The 19,657-nt window shown below is 43.5% G+C and overlaps 1 protein-coding gene across 3 annotated transcripts in view; it reads right to left on the bottom strand.

Moving 5' to 3' along the window:
• LOC309635406 ((E2-independent) E3 ubiquitin-conjugating enzyme FATS) overlaps window positions 1–19,657 on the bottom strand; it is a 250,290-nt gene that overhangs the window by 41,299 nt on the left and 189,334 nt on the right. Inside the window, exon 5 of one of the 3 annotated variants that reach the window (XM_082406623.1) lies at window positions 1,304–1,594. The exons of the other annotated variants lie outside the window; for them this stretch is intronic. Within the exon in view, the coding sequence (XP_082262749.1) occupies window positions 1,304–1,594 (291 nt within the window). The remainder of the gene's footprint in view (window positions 1–1,303; window positions 1,595–19,657) is intronic. 3 annotated transcript variants of the gene reach the window in all.

Below are 19,657 nucleotides of genomic sequence, written 5' to 3' on the forward strand. Positions count from 1 at the left end.
TTCCCCTTCAAGGGCTTGGCCCAGGCTTCAGTCCAGACTCTCTTAGTGGATTTATACGGACCTTCCAATTTGACCCACGGGACCTTGGATTCAGACTAGCCTCCCCTCCACCCCTGCACTCCGGTCCCCTGGACCCCAAATCAGCCATGCTCTTTCCATCCATTCTTTGCTTTGTGTGTGCTTTTCCCTCAGAGCCTGCAATGCTCTTCACCTTAGGGTCTGATTTTTAAACCTCTAATCAGCTTTCAAGTTCTTTCTCAAAATCATTTCCTTGAGGAAGATGTCTCTGTCCAGCCCCTCCTTGCAGCATCTGGGGCCGTCCTCAGCTTCCTGACGGCTCACCACAGGCACAGTTACAACCCCAATGTCTCTGGCACTGGAATGAGAGCACCTGGAGGGCAGGAAGCACCGTGCACAGTGCCTGGCACACAGTGGGTGCTTAATAAATGCTTCTTTGATGGTATACAGTGGGTATTCAATACATGCTCCTTTAATGTATTGATGAATAATGAGCTAGAGATTCACTTGGGTTTCAAGAAAAAATGTTTTTATCAATTACCATAAATATTTTAACTTTTATAACCCAAAGCTCTATAATCTTTTCCTTTCTGTCCTCATCCATAGCTCTTTGGGAAAATCTTTACAGTGATAGGAAATCTAAATTTTCCTCTGTTATAACTGGGCACCACAGATCTTTTTTCTATTTTATTCCTATGTTTTTTTTATATATCAATGGTCACTGCAATATTAGTAGGGGTCAGCCACTTGGCCTTTAGAGAAATGATGGCCTGGTTTGAATTCTGTGAGAGGCCGAGATGGGGACCTATCTTAAAGGCACTGTGAGGTCAGTGCTACACTCTGTGTATTAAGCGCCTGGCACATGTGGGGCCTCCACTCCCCGGCCATTACCCTGGCCAGTCAGTTACTGAGGACCACCGTCAGCCTGGCGCACCTGCTGCCTTCAGGGCAGGCACTCCAGATCTCAAATGTTCCCTAACGAAGCCCGAGAACCCGCTGGGCACCTGGGAGTGGCCTTCCTCTCAGCTTCAGGCAATGCTGGCCTTGTGCCCAGCAGGGCTGGGATTTCCTGACCCATGCAGTGCTGTCTTCTCGCTGCTTGGGGGGTAGAACGTGCCCACTATTTAAACATGCTGGTCCTGCTTCCTTCTCTGCTTGTACAGTTGGAGAAAAGGCAGATTCATAAGGGAAGCTCAACTGAACCAGGGCCCAGGAAGACCCTGTACCGTGTTCCCTAGGAAGATCAAGGAAGAATCCTCTCAACCCTACCTCCCTCGCTCCTTACCTTCCAGGAACTCTCTTTCTATCTGAACACCATGGTCTTCCTGCAGAGATGTGCATAAATCTTGGAAGGGGCAAAGGGACCCAGGTAAAGGGATGCTGAGTTTCGGAAGGCTTTGCTGTTGACTCTCTGCGGGTTCAGAGAGGTCACTAGACTGACAGCTGTTGCTTGGAGAGCTAGACCCATCAGGAAGGGGATCTTTAACCAGCTTCTGTTCCACTGGGGGAGCAGACACAGTCACATGTGCTCTTTCTTGTTGCTTCTCGCTGCTTCCAGAAAATACTTTTGGTTCTACTAAAAATAAAATGAGAATTGTGCTCAGAACATCTGATGAGCCCACGTCTAACGTACTGACTTCTGCACGCCACGCTCTCCCAGAGACGGGCAGATGGGCTACAGTGCCGCCTCAAGGGGACAGGCGCCACTGATGCCGATGTGCATGTGCTCACCCAGCAACGACACGTGCTCACCAGTTCCGGCCAGACGTCCCCGGGGTTCACTCGGGAGCCCCTCTACATGCATGTGGCTCTGAAGAGACCGTGCTCCCTGGTACCCTTAGGAGCTCAAAAGACCTTCCAGACAGCAGATAACTGAATGGGTGGTTTAGCACATTGACTCTGGGGGCAGATCCCTTGGGTTCAAATCCCCCCTCCACCACTTCCATGCTATCTGGCCTCATCTATAAAATTGAGATAATACTATAACAAGGTAATAATATTAAATATTATATATTTAATTTTAATATATTTATTTTTATAATAACTTTACCTATTTAAATAATAAGCAATATATTTATGGAATGTATATAATCGTATTTTATATGATAAACAATGCAAGCATATTATTAATATAAATACTAAATGTTAAAATCAAGGTAATACTATAACAAAATAATGATCCAGCTAAGGTGTTTCGCACAGTACCTGATACATAGTAAACGTTTAATAAATGTTCATTATCATTATTATTCCAGAAACAATGATGCCGGGTTACGTCCTATGCCAAGTGCAGATGCAGGATGTAATTTATCAGCTGTCTGTGCTCACCTCTCATAAAGCAGTGGGTCTAAAAGGTGTACAACGTGTTGCTTGTTCCCACATTGTAAAATATCAAAGGTCTGGAAACCACCTTACGCTCATCAGCAGGAGACTGTTAAATAAATTACAGCACCTCCGTGCTTTGCAGCAGTGAGAAAGAATAAGGCACATGCTCCTGGGTAGAGGGGGAATCATCTCTAAGATACATTATCAAGTGAATGCAGTGTGGACAGTGTGCCAGATCTGCTTCCCCAGTCAGTGCTTATCTGCTCAGAACATCTTTGGAAGGACCCCAAAGACCCTGGAAACTGGACTGTCTTGGGAGAGGGCAACTCAGGACCAGGAACTGGGGGCGGGAGAGAGACTTCCTTTTCACTCTTTGCCTGTTTTGTTTTTGCTTTCTTTTTCTTTTGGAATACTCTATAAAGTTTTAAAAGTTATTCACTTTAAACAAGGCAGTGACTCTTGACCAGGTGCCATCTCCTCCCTATGCCGAGGTCACCTAAGGGGAGACAGGCACGGCTGCCGGTGGGACGCATCTAGACCTCCTGTGTACGGGGGGCAGAAAAAGGGTCCTGGGAACCACTGGAATAATCGAGATTCTTGGAAGATTCTCATCATATTTTCTGAGATGTCTTATACACAAAAAGGAAATGAGCCCATGACTACCAGGCACTGGTTAGAGTGGTGACTTCTCTTAAAATGCCACTTGTCTGCAATTCCTTCCAGCCTCTCTGTCCCTGAGTCCTGGCATCCCAGCCAGTGAGGATAGGCTGAGCGTAGTGGGAAGAGATGGAACACAGACGGTCCCCTTGCTGGGCGTCCTGGCTGTGGGACCTGAGGCAGGAGGGCCAACAAGAGGGTGGACCCAGCATTCCTAATCCCACAGACAAACAAACAAAATGAAGGTAAAGTACCCCCTGGGTCCCTGTGCCTGTACGTGAAAGTCCCCCCAAATGGTGGTTGTTACAGACCTTATCATTTGGAGAGGCAATGGCCTCCTATGGAAAAGTTGGGCTTTGCTAATGTGTACAGAAAAATCTTTCCAACCATGTATTTCAAAAACTGTCAATTCTGTTTAAGTATAAAATAGCATAAGCAAAAAAAGTCCTAAAATAGTTCTTCCTTTCTCCGTTGCTTCCTTTTATTAGAAGTTTTTTTTAAAGAATCAAAAACCAAAGTAATTATCAGTGATGCAGTCCCAATCTACTAGTTCCATCCTGAGATTAGACTCTTTAAATAAATGGATTATTTATAGACTCATGGAGAGCTAACTATCTATCTGCTACCTATTTACCTACCTACCTACCTATTTATTAATTATCTAACTTTCTATCTGGTTTAATGTAAATTCTTGCATGAATGATTCTACGCAAGTCAGGTGTTCCAATTGTGACTTGAAAGAGTTAAAACAAATCCTCCAAAGTAGAATGTAGTTGGTGAACTGGGGAAAAGAAAAATATGCAGTCAAAGAAAAACTTTCCTGACAACTTATTGATCAGGGCTTTTTGTGGATTCTGAGAAGTACGATCATCAGCCGTGAAATGACCCCCAGGCAGAGCCTCTGCCAGGCAACATCGCCGTTTTTACCCCCCCCCCCCCACACTCTGCATGCAGGCTGTACTAGAGTTCTCTATTCATGGCTCAGATTTTAAACTACATCACTCCCGTGAAGACCCGTCCCCTCCACAGGCTCTGCCCGTCTTAGGAGAAGTTGAATCACGCAGCAGCCTCTAGCAGGGGTTCCTATTTCTTGGACTGAAACTCAGAGCCTGATTCCTGAGGCTGATGCTTGGAGGGGCTGGGGTCCCGCAGGTTTCCTTTAAACAGCCACAACCCCCATTCCCTTCTCTAAAACGCGATACCCACTGGCTTGATATTTTATAGCTCAACTACCCAGCAAACTCACCTACTCAGAGCTGAGCTAGGCTCTAGGACGTAAACCAAAACCAACCAAAAGATCTGCCCGACAGTCATGAATTCCCTCTATTAAACTCTCATCTTTGACTCAGAGATGAGCTCCTTGGACCATGACACGGTGCTTATCTGTGCTCCTCTAAAGCTCATTTTTTGTTGTGAAATGTATTATATTTGTAATTAAAGATATTAGAGCACCTATGAACCTCCTAGATTAAGAAGCAGAACTTTCCTTGGGCTTCAGCTTTCCTATCTGAGCCCCTTCTGGATCATACTCACCCAGACAGAACCACTCGCCTAAATTTTATGTTGCCTGACTCACTGCTTTTGTCTATAATGTTCCCACCTATGTAAGGATCCATAAACAATATATTTTCAATACCAAAAATCTGAATAGCAAGCACAAAGCCAGCTGTTTTAAGGTAAAGACATCACTGTATCCATTAGGAAAAAAGCTTTCAGGAGAAGAGAGTTCAGCATCTCAGGGCCATCGCTTCCCTGAGACTTGATGGGATGTGATTCTGGGGAAGATAGTGGTGAGCCGTGAATGAGTCCTGAAAACAAGGGGCTGAGCACAGTCAGGGCGTCAGGCAGGGCTGGCGGGCAGCAGTACAATCAGGGCAGCGGGCTGTGCTGGATTTTCTGTTCCTGACCTCACCATGTCCAACTGCAGACCTCAGGGCTAAGTTCCAGCAGGGCGCTTCTCTGCGCTGAAATGTGGGCCCTGAGCTGCCCCAAGTGCAGGGCAGGGAGGGGAGAATGGAGACGTCACCGACACAGCATCAAGACCAGCCAAGAAGAGACTTGAATCTGGGCCAGGCAAGGGCACCACCAGCGCACGCAGATCCTTAGTACAAAATGAGGGAAAGCTGCCCGAGCCTCAAGACACTGTGCCTCCACGGGCCAGAAAGTGTCATAATGAGCCAATTGGATAGAAAAAGATACTTTACTGCTTCTTTCCAAATATTGAGGTGATACATAATCTTTCGTGTTCTCAGACGAGCCCCACACTGTCACACAATTCTAATAACTGTGGCAATTCGGGCTCACGATAGGAAACGAGCAAGTGGAGGGCGGTTGCTAAGGAGCGGACCAGCACAGTCGCCAGACTCTGTCAGTGGAACCGCAAAGGATGAGCGAGAAAACCATAAAAATCACACACAGGCCCAGAGAGCATAGCTGTATGGGGACACTTAACAGCCCAAGGCAGGTAAATAACGTAGAGAACACATTTCAGAGTCATTTATCTCCAAGTTAGTTTAGATTTGTTACAGGTGTTTTGGTGTCAAAACTGAAACCAGTTCTCTAGAAAGATCTTCTCTTAGGGTTTGGGTCTCAGCTCCATACACTTCCCTGCCTTCTGACACCAGCCAATCAACCAAAGAGATGTTTCCAAGCAAAGTAGGCTTCCTTGAATCCAAGGCCACATTTTCTCCCACATTTTAATGTTTCGGGAGGTTATATTTTCTCCCCTCAAACGCTAGGCCATCTTAACAACAGACTGTCTTAGAAATAACAGTAACTGAAGCTTGTGTTGATATTTCTGGGTCATCGATAAAAATACCAGTTTCTAAATGCAACTACAGTGGGTCTCAGGCTCTCCTAAAAATCTGATGTTATTTGCCACTACCCTGAGTGGCCCCAGACTTCCCTCCACCCATCACCACCTTTTTAAAGCTCCTGCATCTACATTTTGTGTATAGCTTACCTATCTGATCTTCCTGCCTCACCTGTGGGCTTTCCTCCAGCAAACCCCATAACTCTGCATCTCACTGGAAATCAAAGAAGTGAGCTGGAGAGGACGGTGTACCCATCAAATGGAAAGCCACTCTGAACAGCGCCCGGGGGTGAATCACGCACGGACCCCCTCACTTTAGGCAGGATTTTGCTGTCCCCAGTTTTGACACAGGGACACAGTAGGCTGCTGCTGAGGGGAAAGGCAAGGTATTCTCTGCTCAATACATGCTAATTCGTGGACACAGATATCGCTAAAGAGGAAGGAAAAGGCGGTAACCCTGGGTACTCAAAACACACACAATTTCTCCAGCAGGTGAAATTCTCTCCCCTTTTAACAGGAGAGAAATCTCCAAACTACCTGCAATTACAGTACACAGAAGATGACATAAAAGAGTCTGCTGATGACCAATAGAGAAACAACCAACAGAGAAAGCAAACAACAAGCTTTTACAATGGACGAGGCTGGTGGGTACTTTCTCTGCTTTTTAACTGGTCAAGACTTCATCTTCTGGCAGCAGATGAAAACTTGATTTCCTCATGGAAAGAGGTGTCCATTTGGTACCCTGCCTCCCACCCGATCTAGACTTCTGTTTAAAATCAACCAATAATTGTTTCAGCATATTTCTGTTAAATTTCTACATAGAGATGTTGCAGCCCAGGCAGGGAGTCAGAAGGGGGGAAAGGGAGGGGGCAGCAGCAAATGAGATAAACGGCTCCTGGCAGAGAGGAGAGGAGAGGATCGGGAAGAGAAGCTGTGTTTGGGACCTGCAAGTCCCAAAGCCCATCCACTCGGCCGGAGCAGAGCTGGAGCTGGCGCCTTCAGGAAGAGAAGAAATCAGGGGAACAGACAGCAACTTGAAGATCAGACAGCAAGGATGAAGGGGCGTCCAAAGGCAGTGGGGCCAGCGGAAACACACGAGCGAGTCCTTTCCTTTCCAGGAAACTAGACTTCCCGTACATATGAGCCCTTCCTAGACAGTAAACAGGTTTCTTCTGCTGTAAGCAGGAAATATTTCTTCCTAAAGAAGGAGACCTAAGTGGGGAGGGGCGACAGCCAAGAAATAAAACCGACTTGGGAGAAGCGGTGGCAGTAGCTACAGACCTCTAAAAGGAGCCTTCCCTTTTTGGAACCCGGAGCAGATAGGGGTGGCGGGGGGTGCCGAGAACCGTTGTTAAGATGTCAATACGGTGTTAGGACAAAATATGCAAGCCCTGGGATTGGAAGAACCCTGTATTCAGAGGGAAAAGGGGGAAGATGCAGTATGTTCATTATTACTGTTCTAGGGTCAAGTTTCAAGATACCATGTGGGTTAAAGCCACTGTGGAGAACTGTATGGAGGTTCCTTAAAAAACTAAAAATAGTTACCATATGATCCTGCAATACACACACACACACACACACACACACACACACACAGAGAAAATGGAATACTACTCAGCCATGAAAAAAGAAGGAAAAGCCATTTGCAGCAACATGGATGGACCTGGAGATTATCATACTAAGTGAAGTAAATCAGAGAAAGAAAAATATTATATGTATTGCTTATATGTGGAATCTAAAAAAAAAGATACAAATGAACTTACTGACAAAACAGAAAGAGACCCACAGACATAGAAAACAAACTTATGGTTACCAAAAGGGAAAGGGGGAAAGGTATAAATTAGGAGTTTGGGATTAACACATACACACTACTATACATAAAATAGATAACTAAAAAGGACCTACTGTATAGCACAGGGAACTCTACTCGATATTTTGTAATAACCTATAAGGGAAAAGAATCTGATATATACATATATATATATCTGAATCACTGCACTGTACACCTGAAACTAACACAGCATTGTAAATCAACTATACTTCAATTTTTAAAAAAAGATACTATGTGGGGAGTTTGCACACAGCTTTCATGTACAGTAAAGGGCCATTCATGCATTGAGAGTATCTAGAATGGATACTGAGTACCTGGATGGAGCTCTTTTTCCAACTATGTCATTATCCTAGAGTTTTAAGACTGTTGAACAAAAATCTCAAAACATACAAACAAATATTTGGAAGGCAAAAATAAAACCCACACATACATACACACATGCACACATGAAAACACACACAAACCTGCCTGTTTTCTAAGAAATGAATTACCTGGACTCTCTTGCAGGTGATAAGAGACACAAGTTCCAGTCAATGATTAGATCACACCTTTCTAGCTGACACCAAGGAAACAAGAGTCCCAGATTATCAATTTTCTCATAATCCTTTATCCCGCATGACTCAGATTCCCAAAGCACAGAAAAAACATTTTAAGCTTTTCTCAAAACTTGCTGCTAGTTTCCAAAAATGACTATTCGAGGTGATAATTTTTTTTCAGTAAGGCGTATTTCCTTTTAAAAAACATTTTGTAAATTATAAACGCAGGGCTTCCCTGGTGGCGCAGTGGTTGAGAATCTGCCTGCCAATGCAGGGGACACGGGTTCGAGCCCTGGTCTGGGAAGATCCCACATGCCGCGGAGCAACTAAGCCCGTGAGCCACAACTACTGAGCCTGCGCGTCTGGAGCCTGTGCTCCGCAACAAGAGAGGCCGCGACAGTGAGAGGCCCACGCACCGCGATGAAGAGTGGCCCCCGCTCGCCGCAACTAGAGAAAGCCCTCGCACAGAAACGAAGACCCAACACAGCCAAAAATAAATAAATAAATAAATAAATTTATAAATTATAAACGCAATAAATTATCACTGTCAAATTCGAAATATTAAAAAAATAAAAATCATTGACAATCTGTCACTCACAAAAATGTTCACAGTGGTTTTCTTTGGGAGGTATAGCACATTTCTAGTGGAGTAATACACGGCTGTGTCCCCCTTTCATTTCCATTTTGGATATAGCTTATAACTAGAGAGGACCACCCTGTGCCATACCAGTGGTACACAAAAGCACAGGTTCATTATCATACTATTATTTGGGAGGATTTATTGCTGTTGATGGCCACCTTTCCGTTCTGTTTAATAATTCTGTCTGGCTTTCATCTCTCCTCCTCCTCTGGCTTTTCCTGGGTGCTCTGAGAATTACCAAGCAGGTAATGCTGCATGGTAAAAACTGATTAAAAAAATCAAACCGACCTGCCAGGTGTCAAAGGAAGCAGCAGAGAAGAATCTTAGTTAAGGCTCCTGCAGAGTGAAATGCCCGCTCAGAGCCAGCTCTCATCCCATAATCGTGTGTGTGTGTGTGTGGGGGGGGGGGTGAGGGCAAGGAGGTCCCAGGTCAGATTTTCACCCCATTACCTGCTCTTTCAAAGAAATTGCTTGACCTCTTTATCTTCAATTCAACAACTATCCACTGAGTACCTACTATATACCAGGTACTGATATAGAATGCTTCGGATGCAGCAGTAAAAACAATAAAATTCCTGATCTCATGTCAAGGACTGCTTGCTCCAGCCCCTCCTACAGCCAATGACCATCACTTCCACTCTAGCTCCCCAACCAATGACATCACCTCCACTCCTATAACCAGTATCATCACCTCCACTCCTACAGCCAATGACCATCACCTCTACTCCTACAGCCAACGACCATCACCTCCACTGCTACAGCCAATGACCATCACCTCCACTCCAGCCCTTCCTACAATCAATGACCATCACCTCCACTCCAGTCCCCACTCCTACAGCCACATTCCATACCTGAAATGTACCCATACCCAGAGCTGCTTCTCCCCTGAACCAGTAAATTAAAACCTCCTACTCTCTGACGAGATCCAACAACTCTTTCAGCTCGCAGAATGCTCTCTCCATGCCTTTCACATTATCACTGAAGACCTTAAGTCCCCACCACCTCTGGTAGACTCGGCTGGTTGCCTACTCAATATCCATTCTTATCTTTTTTCTTAACTTAGAGAATCCTCATTTTGCTCAGGATGATAATGGGCCCAGCTAAAAAATCACATTTTGCTGTGGTATGCTACTGCTCCAGCCAGCGAGATATAAGCAGAAGTCCTTTGGGAGAACTTCTGGGAGGGTCTCAAGAGGGGATGTTCAGCTGGTATCCACTGTGGATGTGGATGTGGACGTGATGGCTGGAGTCCTGGCAACTATTCTACAAGCATCATGATGAGGGTCACACCTGAAGAAAAGTGGAGCAGAAAGCAGAGGCGTGAGCTCCTGAGGACACTGTGGGCCTGCCATACCTACCCCAGATTGCCCACCCCTAGATTTCTTTTTTTAAAACATGAAGTATAGTTGACTTAGTTGTGTTTCAGGTATACAGCACAGTGATTCAGTTATACATATGTATACATATATATATCTATATATCTATAGATATATCTATATATATATCTATAGATATATAGATATATATATATATATTCTTTTTCAGAGTCTTTTCCCTTATAGGTCATTACAAAATATTTAGTATAGTTCCCTGTGCTACATAGCAGGTCCTTGTTTGCCCACCCCTGGATTTCTTTTATAACAAAAATAAACCCTTACATTTTCAAGCCACTGCTTTTTGGATGTGTTGTTACTCAAAACTAAATGCAAGTCATAATTGATCTGACCCCACCTATCGAGGTATGGGTCTGGATCGGCCAGGTTAGCAGTAGCATGCATCAGAATCACAGGGAGGACTTGTGGAAATCCACTACCCAGGGCGGCCCAGCTCCAGCGCTTCCAACTCAGTAGATGTGAAGTAGAGCCCAGAAATGGGCATTTCTGAGTTCCCAGGTGGTGGCCCTGAGGCTGCTATTCCAGGAACCACACTCTGAGAACTACTAAGTTAGGTTACAACGCGGTAAAGAAACAAAGAACAAAAACACATTTCTGTGACTCAGTACCTGGCGACTAAAAATTTGGTCTATGAACACCAGCACCGACCACACCTGGGACCTTGTTAGAGACACAGAGCCTCAGCCCTCACCTCTGACCTACTGAATCAGAATCTTCCCTGGAAAAAAGTCTGCAGCTGCCGAAGAGGCAAGAGACTTTTTCTTGCATCTTTGTTTCGCGGCGCGCAAGGAGAGGGGATTCAGAGCGCTGCCTAAACGAAATCCAGAGACGGGTGCGAGCCGCGGCTATCAGCGCGGATCCCACAGCAACAGGGGCGCAGAGGGAAAAACGGAGAGATTCCTGCACAGAGGCTCAGCGCCTAGCAGCGCTCACCAGCCCGAGAGGCTTGTCTGCTCACCAGCTGGGGTAGGCGGGGCTGGGAGCTGAGGCGCGGGCTTCGGTCGGATCGCAGGGAGAGGACTGGGGTTGGCGGCGTGAACACAGCCTGAAGGGGTTGGCATGCCGCGGCGAGCCGGGAGGGAGCCGGAGAGGAGGTCTGCAGCCGCTGAAGAGGCAAGAGACTTTTTCTTGCCTCTTTGATTCGCGGCGCGCAAGGAGAGGGGATTCAGAGCGCCGCCTAGACGAACTCCAGAGGCGGGCGCAAGCCGCGGCTAACAGCGCGGACCCCAGAGACGGGCGCGAGCCGCAGCCATCAGCGCGGACCCCAGAGACTGGTAGGAGACGCAAAGGCTGCTGCTGCCGCCACCAAGAAGCCTGTGTGCGAGCACAGGTCACTCTCCACACCGCCCCTCCCGGGATCCGGTGCAGCTCGCCACTGCCAGGCTCCCGTGATCCGGGGACAACTTCCCCGGGAGAACACACAGCGCGCCTCAGGCTGCTGCAACATCACGATGCCTCTGATGCCGCAGGCTCGCCCCGCCTCCTCCGTACCGCTCCCTCCCCCGGCCTGAGTGAGCCAGAGCCCCCGAAGCAGCTGCTCCTTTAACCCCGTTCTGTCTGGGCAGGGAACGGACGCCCTCAGGCGACGTACATGCAGAGGCGGGTCCAAATCCAAAGCTGAACGCTGGGAGCTGTACGAACAAAGAAGAGAAAGGGAAATCTCTCCCAGCAGCCTCAGAAGCAGCGGATTAAAGCTCCACAAACAACTTGATGTGCCTGCATCTGTTGAATACCTGAATAGACAACGAATCATCCCAAATTCAAAAGGTGGACTTTAGGAGCAGGATATATTAATTTCCCCTTTTCCTTTTTTTGTGAGTGTATATGTGTATGCTTCTGGGTGAGATTTTGTCTGTATAGCTTTGCTTTCACCATTAGTCCTAGGGTTAGGTCCGTCCATTTTTTTTTTTTTTTTACTTAAAAAAATTTTTTTTTCCTAATATATGTTTTCTTAATAATTTTTTCTGTATTTTCTATTTTTAGAAATTAAAAAAAATTTTAATAAGTTTTTTCATATTTTTTATTTTAAAAAATTAAAAATTTTTTTCTTAATAAATTTTTTTCTTAAAAATTTTTTTCTTATTTTTTACTATAAAAAATTAATAAATCTATTTTTAAAAATTAAAAAAAATTTTTTTTCTGAATACATTTACTCTTAATAATTTTTTTTCTTATTTTTTATTATAATAGCTTTATTTTATTTTATTTTATCCTCTTTGTTTCTTTCTATTTTTTTCTCCCTTATATTCTGAGCTGTGTGGATGAAAGGCTCTTGGTGCTCCAGCCAGGCATCAGGGCTGTGCCTCTGAGGTGGGAGAGCCAACTTCAGGACACTGGTCCACAAGAGACCTACCAGCTCCACATAATACCAAATGGCAAAAATCTCTCAGAGATCTCCATCTCAACATCAAGAACCAGCTTCACTCAATGACCAGCAAGCTACAGTGCTGGACACCCTATGCCAAACAACTAGCAAGACAGGAACACAGCCCCATCCATTAGCAGGGAGGCTGCCTAAAATCATAAGGCCACAGACACCCCAAAACACACCACCAGACATGGACATGCCCACCAGAAAGACAAGATTCAACCTCATCCACCAGAACACAGGCAATAGTCCCCTCCACCAGGAAGCCTACACAACCCACTGAACCAACCTTACCCACTGGGGACAGATACCAAAAACAACGGGAACTACGAACCTGCAGCCTGTGAAAAGGAGACCCCAAACACAGTAAGATAAGCCAAATGAGACGACAGAAAAACACACAGCAGATGAAGGAGCAGGGTCAAAACACACCAGACCTAACAAATGAAGAGGAAATAGGTAGTCTACCTGAAAAAGAATTCAGAATAATGATAGTAAGGATGATCCAAAATCTTGGAAATAGAATAGACAAAATGCAAGAAACATTTAACAAGGACGTAGAAGAACTAAAGAGGAACCAAGCAACGATGAAAAACACAATAAATGAAATTAAAAATACTCTAGATGGGATCAATAGCAGAATAACTGAGGCAGAAGAAAGGATAAGTGACCTGGAAGATAAAATGGTGGAAATAACTACTGCAGAGCAGGATAAAGAAAAAAGAATGAAAAGAACTGAGGACAGTCTCAGAGACCTCTGGGACAACATTAAACGCACCAACATTCGAATTATAGGGGTCCCAGAAGAAGAAGAGAAAAAGAAAGGGACTGAGAAAATATTTGAAGAGATTATAGTTGAAAACTTCCCTAATATGGGAAAGGAAATAGTTAATCAAGTCCTGGAAGCACAGAGAGTCCCATACAGGATAAACCCAAGGAGAAACACGCCAAGACACATATTAATCAAACTGTCAAAAATTAAATATAAAGAAAACATATTAAAAGCAGCAAGGGAAAAACAACAAATAACACACAAGGGAATCCCCATAAGGTTAACATCTGATCTTTCAGCAGAAACTCTGCAAGCCAGAAGGGAGTGGCAGGATATACTTAAAGTGATGAAGGAGAAAAACCTACAACCAAGATTACTCTACCCAGCAAGGATCTCATTCAGATGTGATGGAGAAATTAAAACCTTTACAGACAAGCAAAAGCTGAGAGAGTTCAGCACCACCAAACCAGCTTTACAACAAATGCTAAAGGAACTTCTCTAGGCAAGAAACACAAGAGAAGGAAAACACCTACAATAACAAACCCAAAACATTTAAGAAAATGGGAATAGGAACATACATATCGATAATTAACTTGAATGTAAATGGATTAAATGCTCCCACCAAAAGACACAGACTGGCTGAATGGATACAAAAACAAGACCCATATATATGCTGTCTACAAGAGACCCACTTCAGACCTAGAGACACATACAGACTGAAAGTGAGGGGATGGAAAAAGATATTCCATGCAAATGGAAATCAAAAGAAAGCTGGAGTAGCAATTCTCATATCAGACAAAATAGACTTTAAAATAAAGAATATTATAAGAGACAAAGAAGGACACTATATAATGATCAAGGGATCGATCCAAGAGGAAGGTATAACAATTGTAAATATTTATGCACCCAACATAGGAGCACCTCAATACATAAGGCAAATACTAACAGCCATAAAAGGGGAAATTGACAGTAACACAATCATAGTAGGGGACTTTAACACACCACTTTCACCAATGGACAGATCATCCAAAATGAAAATAAATAAGGAAACACAAGCTTTAAATGATACATTAAACAAGATGGACTTAATTGATATTTATAGGACATTCCACCCAAAAACAACAGAATACACATTTTTCTCAAGTGCACATGGAACATTCTCCAGGACAGATCATATCTTGGGTCACAAATCAAGCCTTGGTAAATTTAAGAAAATTGAAATCGTATCAAGTATCTTTTCCGACCACAACGCTATGAGACTAGATATCAATTACAGGAAAAGATGTGTAAAAAATACAAACACATGGAGGCTACACAATACACTACTTAATAACGAAGTGATCACTGAAGAAATCAAAGGGGAAATCAAAAAATACCTAGAAACAAATGACAATGGAGATACGACGACCCAAAACCTATGGGACGCAGCAAAAGCAGTGCTAAGAGGGAAGTTTATAGCAATACAAGCCTACCTCAAGAAACAGGAAACATCTCGAATAAACAACCTAACCTTGCACCTAAAGCAATTAGAGAAAGAAGAACAAAAAAACCCCAAAGCTAGCAGAAGGAAAGAAATCATAAAGATCAGGTCAGAAATAAATGAAAAAGAAATGAAGGAAACAATAGCAAAAATCAATAAAACTAAAAGCTGGTTCTTTGAGAAGATAAACAAAATTGATAAACCATTAGCCAGACTCATCAAGAGAAAAAGGGAGAAGACTCAAATCAATAGAATTAGAAATGAAAAAGGGGAAGTAACCACTGACACTGCAGAAATACAAAAGATCATGAGAGATTACTACAAGCAACTCTACGCCAATAAAATGGACAACCTGGAAGAAATGGACAGATTCTTAGAAATGCACAAACTGCCGAGACTGAACCAGGAAGAAATAGAAAATATGAACAGACCAATCACAAGCACTGAAATTGAAACTGTGATTAAAAACCTTCCAACAAACAAAAGCCCAGGACCAGATGGCTTCACAGGTGAATTCTATCAAACATTTAGAGAAGAGCTAACTCTTCTTAAACTCTTCCAAAATATTGCAGAGGGAGGAACACTCCCAAACTCATTCTACGAGGCCACCATCACCCTGATACCAAAACCAGACAAAGATGTCACAAAGAAAGAAAACTACAGGCCAATATCACTGATGAACATAGATGCAAAAATCCTCAACAAAATACTTGCAAACAGAATCCAACAGCACATTAAAAGGATCATACACCATGATCAAGTGGGGTTTATCCCAGGAATGCAAGGATTCTTCAATATACGCAAATCAATCAACGTGATACACCATATTAACAAATTGAAGGAGAAAAACCATATGATCATCTCAATAGATGCAGAGAAAGCTTTCGACAAAATTCAACACCCATTTATGATAAAAGCCCTGCAGAAAGTAGGCATAGAGGGAACTTTCCTCAACATAATAAAGGCCATATATGACAAACCCACAGCCAACATTGTCCTCAACGGTGAAAAACTGAAACCATTTCCACTAAGATCAGGAACAAGACAAGGTTGCCCACTCTCACCACTATTATTCAACATAGTTTTGGAAGTGTTAGCCACAGCAATCAGAGAAGACAAAGAAATAAAAGGAATCCAAATCGGAAAAGAAGAAGTAAAGCTGTCACTATTTGCAGATGACATGATACTATACATAGAGAATCCTAAAGATGCTACCAGAAAACTCCTAGAGCTAATCAATGAATTTGGTAAAGTAGCAGGATACAAAATTAATGCACAGAAATCTCTTGCATTTCTATACACTAATGACGAAAAATCTGAAAGTGAAATTAAGAAAACACTCCCGTTTACCATTGCAACAAAAAGAATAAAATATCTAGGAATAAACCTACCTAAGGAGACAAAAGACCTGTATGCAGAAAATTATAAGACACTGATGAAAGAAATTAAAGATGATACAAATAGATGGAAAGATATACCATGTTCCTGGATTGGAAGAATCAACATTGTGAAAATGACTCTACTACCCAAAGCAATCTACAGATTCAATGCAATCCCTATCAAACTACCACTGGCATTTTTCACAGAACTAGAACAAAAAATTTCACAATTTGTATGGAAACACAAAAGACCCCGAATAGCCAAAGCAATCTTGAGAATGAAAAATGGAGCTGGGGGAATCAGGCTCCCTGACTTCAGACTATATTACAAAGCTACAGTAATCAAGACAGTTTGGTACTGGCACAAAAACAGAAATATAGATCAATGGAACAGGATAGAAAGCCCAGAGATAAACCCACGCACATATGGTCACCTTATCTTTGATAAAGGAGGCAAGCATATACAGTGGAGAAAAGACAGCCTCTTCAATAAGTGGTGCTGGGAAAATTGGACAGATACATGTAAAAGTATGAAATTAGAACACTCCCTGACACCATGCACAAAAATAAACTCAAAATGGATTAAAGACCTAAGTGTAAGACCAGACACTATCAAACTCTTAGAGGAAAACATAGGCAGAACACTCTATGACATACATCACAGCAAGATTCTTTTTGACCCAGCTCCCAGAGAAATGGAAATAAGAACACAAATAAACAAATGGGACCTAATGAAACTTAAAAGCTTTTGCACAGCAAAGGAAACCATAAACAAGACCAAAAGACAACCCTCAGAATGGGAGAAAATATTTGCAAATGAAGCAACTGACAAAGGATTAATCTCCAAGATTTACAAGCAGCTCATGCAGCTCAATAACAAAAAAACGAACAACCCAATCCAAAAATGGGCAGAAGACCTAAATAGACATTTCTCCAAAGAAGATATACAGATGGCCTACAGACACATGAAAGAATGCTCAACATCATTAATCATTAGAGAAATGCAAATCAAAACTACAATGAGATATCATCTCACACCGGTCAGAATGGCCATCATCAAAAAATCTAGAAACAATAAATGCTGGAGAGGGTGTGGAGGAAAGGGAACTCTCTTGCACTGTTGGTGGGAATGTAAATTGATACAGCCACTATGGAGAACAGTATGGAGGTTCCTTAAAAAACTACAAATAGAACTACCATACGATCCAGCAATCCCACTACTGGGCATATACCCTGAGAAAACCATAGTTCAAAAAGAGTCATGTACCAAAATGTTCATTGCAGCTCTATTTACAATAGCCAGGACATGGAAGCAACTTAAATGTCCATCGATAGATGAATGGATAAAGAAGATGTGGCACATATATACAATGGAATATTACTCAGCCATAAAAAGAAATGAAATGGAGGTATTTGTAATGAGGTGGATGGAGTTAGAGTCTGTCATACAGAGTGAAGTAAGTCAGAAAGAGAAAAACAAATACAGTATGCTAACACATATATACGGAATCTAAGGAAAAAAAAAAAAAAAAAGGCCATGAAGAACCTAGTGGCAAGACGGGAATAAAGACACAGACCTACTAGAGAATGGACTTGAGGATATGGGGAGGGGGTGGGGTGAGATGTGACAGGGTGAGAGAGTGTCATGGACATATATACACTACCAAATGTAAAATAGATAGCTAGTGGGAAGCAGCCGCATAGCACAGGGAGATCAGCTCGGTGCTTTGTGACCACCTAGAGGGGTGGGATGGGGAGGGTGGGAGGGAGGGAGATGCAAGAGGTAAGAGATATGGGAACATATTGTATATGTATAACTGATTAACTTTGTTATAAAGCAGAAGCTAACACACAAAAAAAATAAAAATAAAAAATAAAAAAAAAAGAATCTTCCCTGGAGCCCCTTCCCAGGTGGGCGCAGCACAAGTTACACCCCCAGAGCCAGCCTAAGGGGCTCTGCTCATCACAGAGGCTCATGGAGGCTCCACCTGGGCCTCCGCTTCTGTGACCCCTGAGAGAAAGGGCACAGACTGTCTGCACTGGCCCATCAGGGCTTCCACTCCCATGCCCTCCGATAGCTCAGTTTCACTGGCCACAGCAGACTGTCAAAGTGGAGGGATGTGCGGTCCTGCCATGCGCCTACAAGGAAAGCAAGAATGTGGAAGAACAGTCTTAAAGACTCCCAGACCAGCCTTCCAGTTTCCCAGCCTCTCTTATCCCTTCAGCTGCTCTCAGACTAGGGACGAAGAACATTCAAAAAGGTACAAGTACAAAGGGAGAGAGAAATTAGGAGTTTGGCATGAACAGATACACACTACAATATATAATAAAATAGGTAAACAACAGGGACCTACTGTATAGCACAGGGAACTATGCTCAATATCTTGTAATAACCGATCATGGAAAAGAATCTGAGAAAGAATATATATATAACTGAACTGCTTTGCTGTACACTTGAAACTAACACAACATTGTAAACTAACTATAGTTCAATTTTAAAAAGGTACCAGTACAAATGTAATGACTAGAACGAAGATTCAAACCTTCTTAAAAACTAGGAAAAAATTATAAATAAAAAGCAATGAACATATGTTAGAGATGAAGAGATATAGCAAATATAACCAAAAAAATTATGCATTTATGACAAAGTTGGCACCAGACATCAGTCTTTCCATGAATACAAACGGACTTAACTCGCTTATTAAAAGAAAAAGCCTTTCAATGCAGCTTGCAGGGCAGGGAACTTTGGCAATACCCAACAGAATCACATGTGAACTTACTTTTCAGCCCAGAAATGCCCCCACTAGGAATCCACTCTAGTGGGCTCACGAGATGGTCCATAGACCTAGCCTGCATCGTTGGCCGGTTTGCTCTGGTCCTCTGTCGGCAAACAAGCCAAGGGCAAAAGGCACAGATCTAAGGACGAGGGCTCAGGCCCCTGGGGAATAATGGCCCTACCACAGAATCAACAGACATCACTTGCACAGACCAGGCGTAGAACCGCCAAACAGCTAATTCTGGCTCCCGCACTGAACTGAGGGTGTTGTCGCCTGTTCTGAGAAGTCCAAATGACCGAACGATGAATGAAGCCGCTGCGTGGGAGCTGACTAATGGAGCCCAGAGGGGTCTTCTAGTTCACGAACATGTCAAAGTGATGCAGAAAAGGCTGATTTGAAAGCCAAAGGGCAGCAAAACACAAAATGCGTTAGTATCTGTAATGAGACTAACCCTTCCAGGCAGCTCAGGGAGGCCTCCGGCTAAACCAGCAATTGAGAGCTCATCCAGAGTAGCTTACGGCCAGATGAAAGCCGCAATCCCCGTGGGCTGATCTGACGTAAGCCCCTGGGCGGTCCACACACAGGCACATCTTGACGTTCCCACAGCTTAGAGCAACACCCGACGACGGCTTCCACACTCGGGGGCTACATGTTGCCGTATCACAATG

Source organism: Balaenoptera borealis, assembly GCF_965194805.1.
Source record: "Balaenoptera borealis genome assembly, chromosome: 10".
NCBI classification, from domain to species: domain Eukaryota; kingdom Metazoa; phylum Chordata; class Mammalia; order Artiodactyla; family Balaenopteridae; genus Balaenoptera; species Balaenoptera borealis.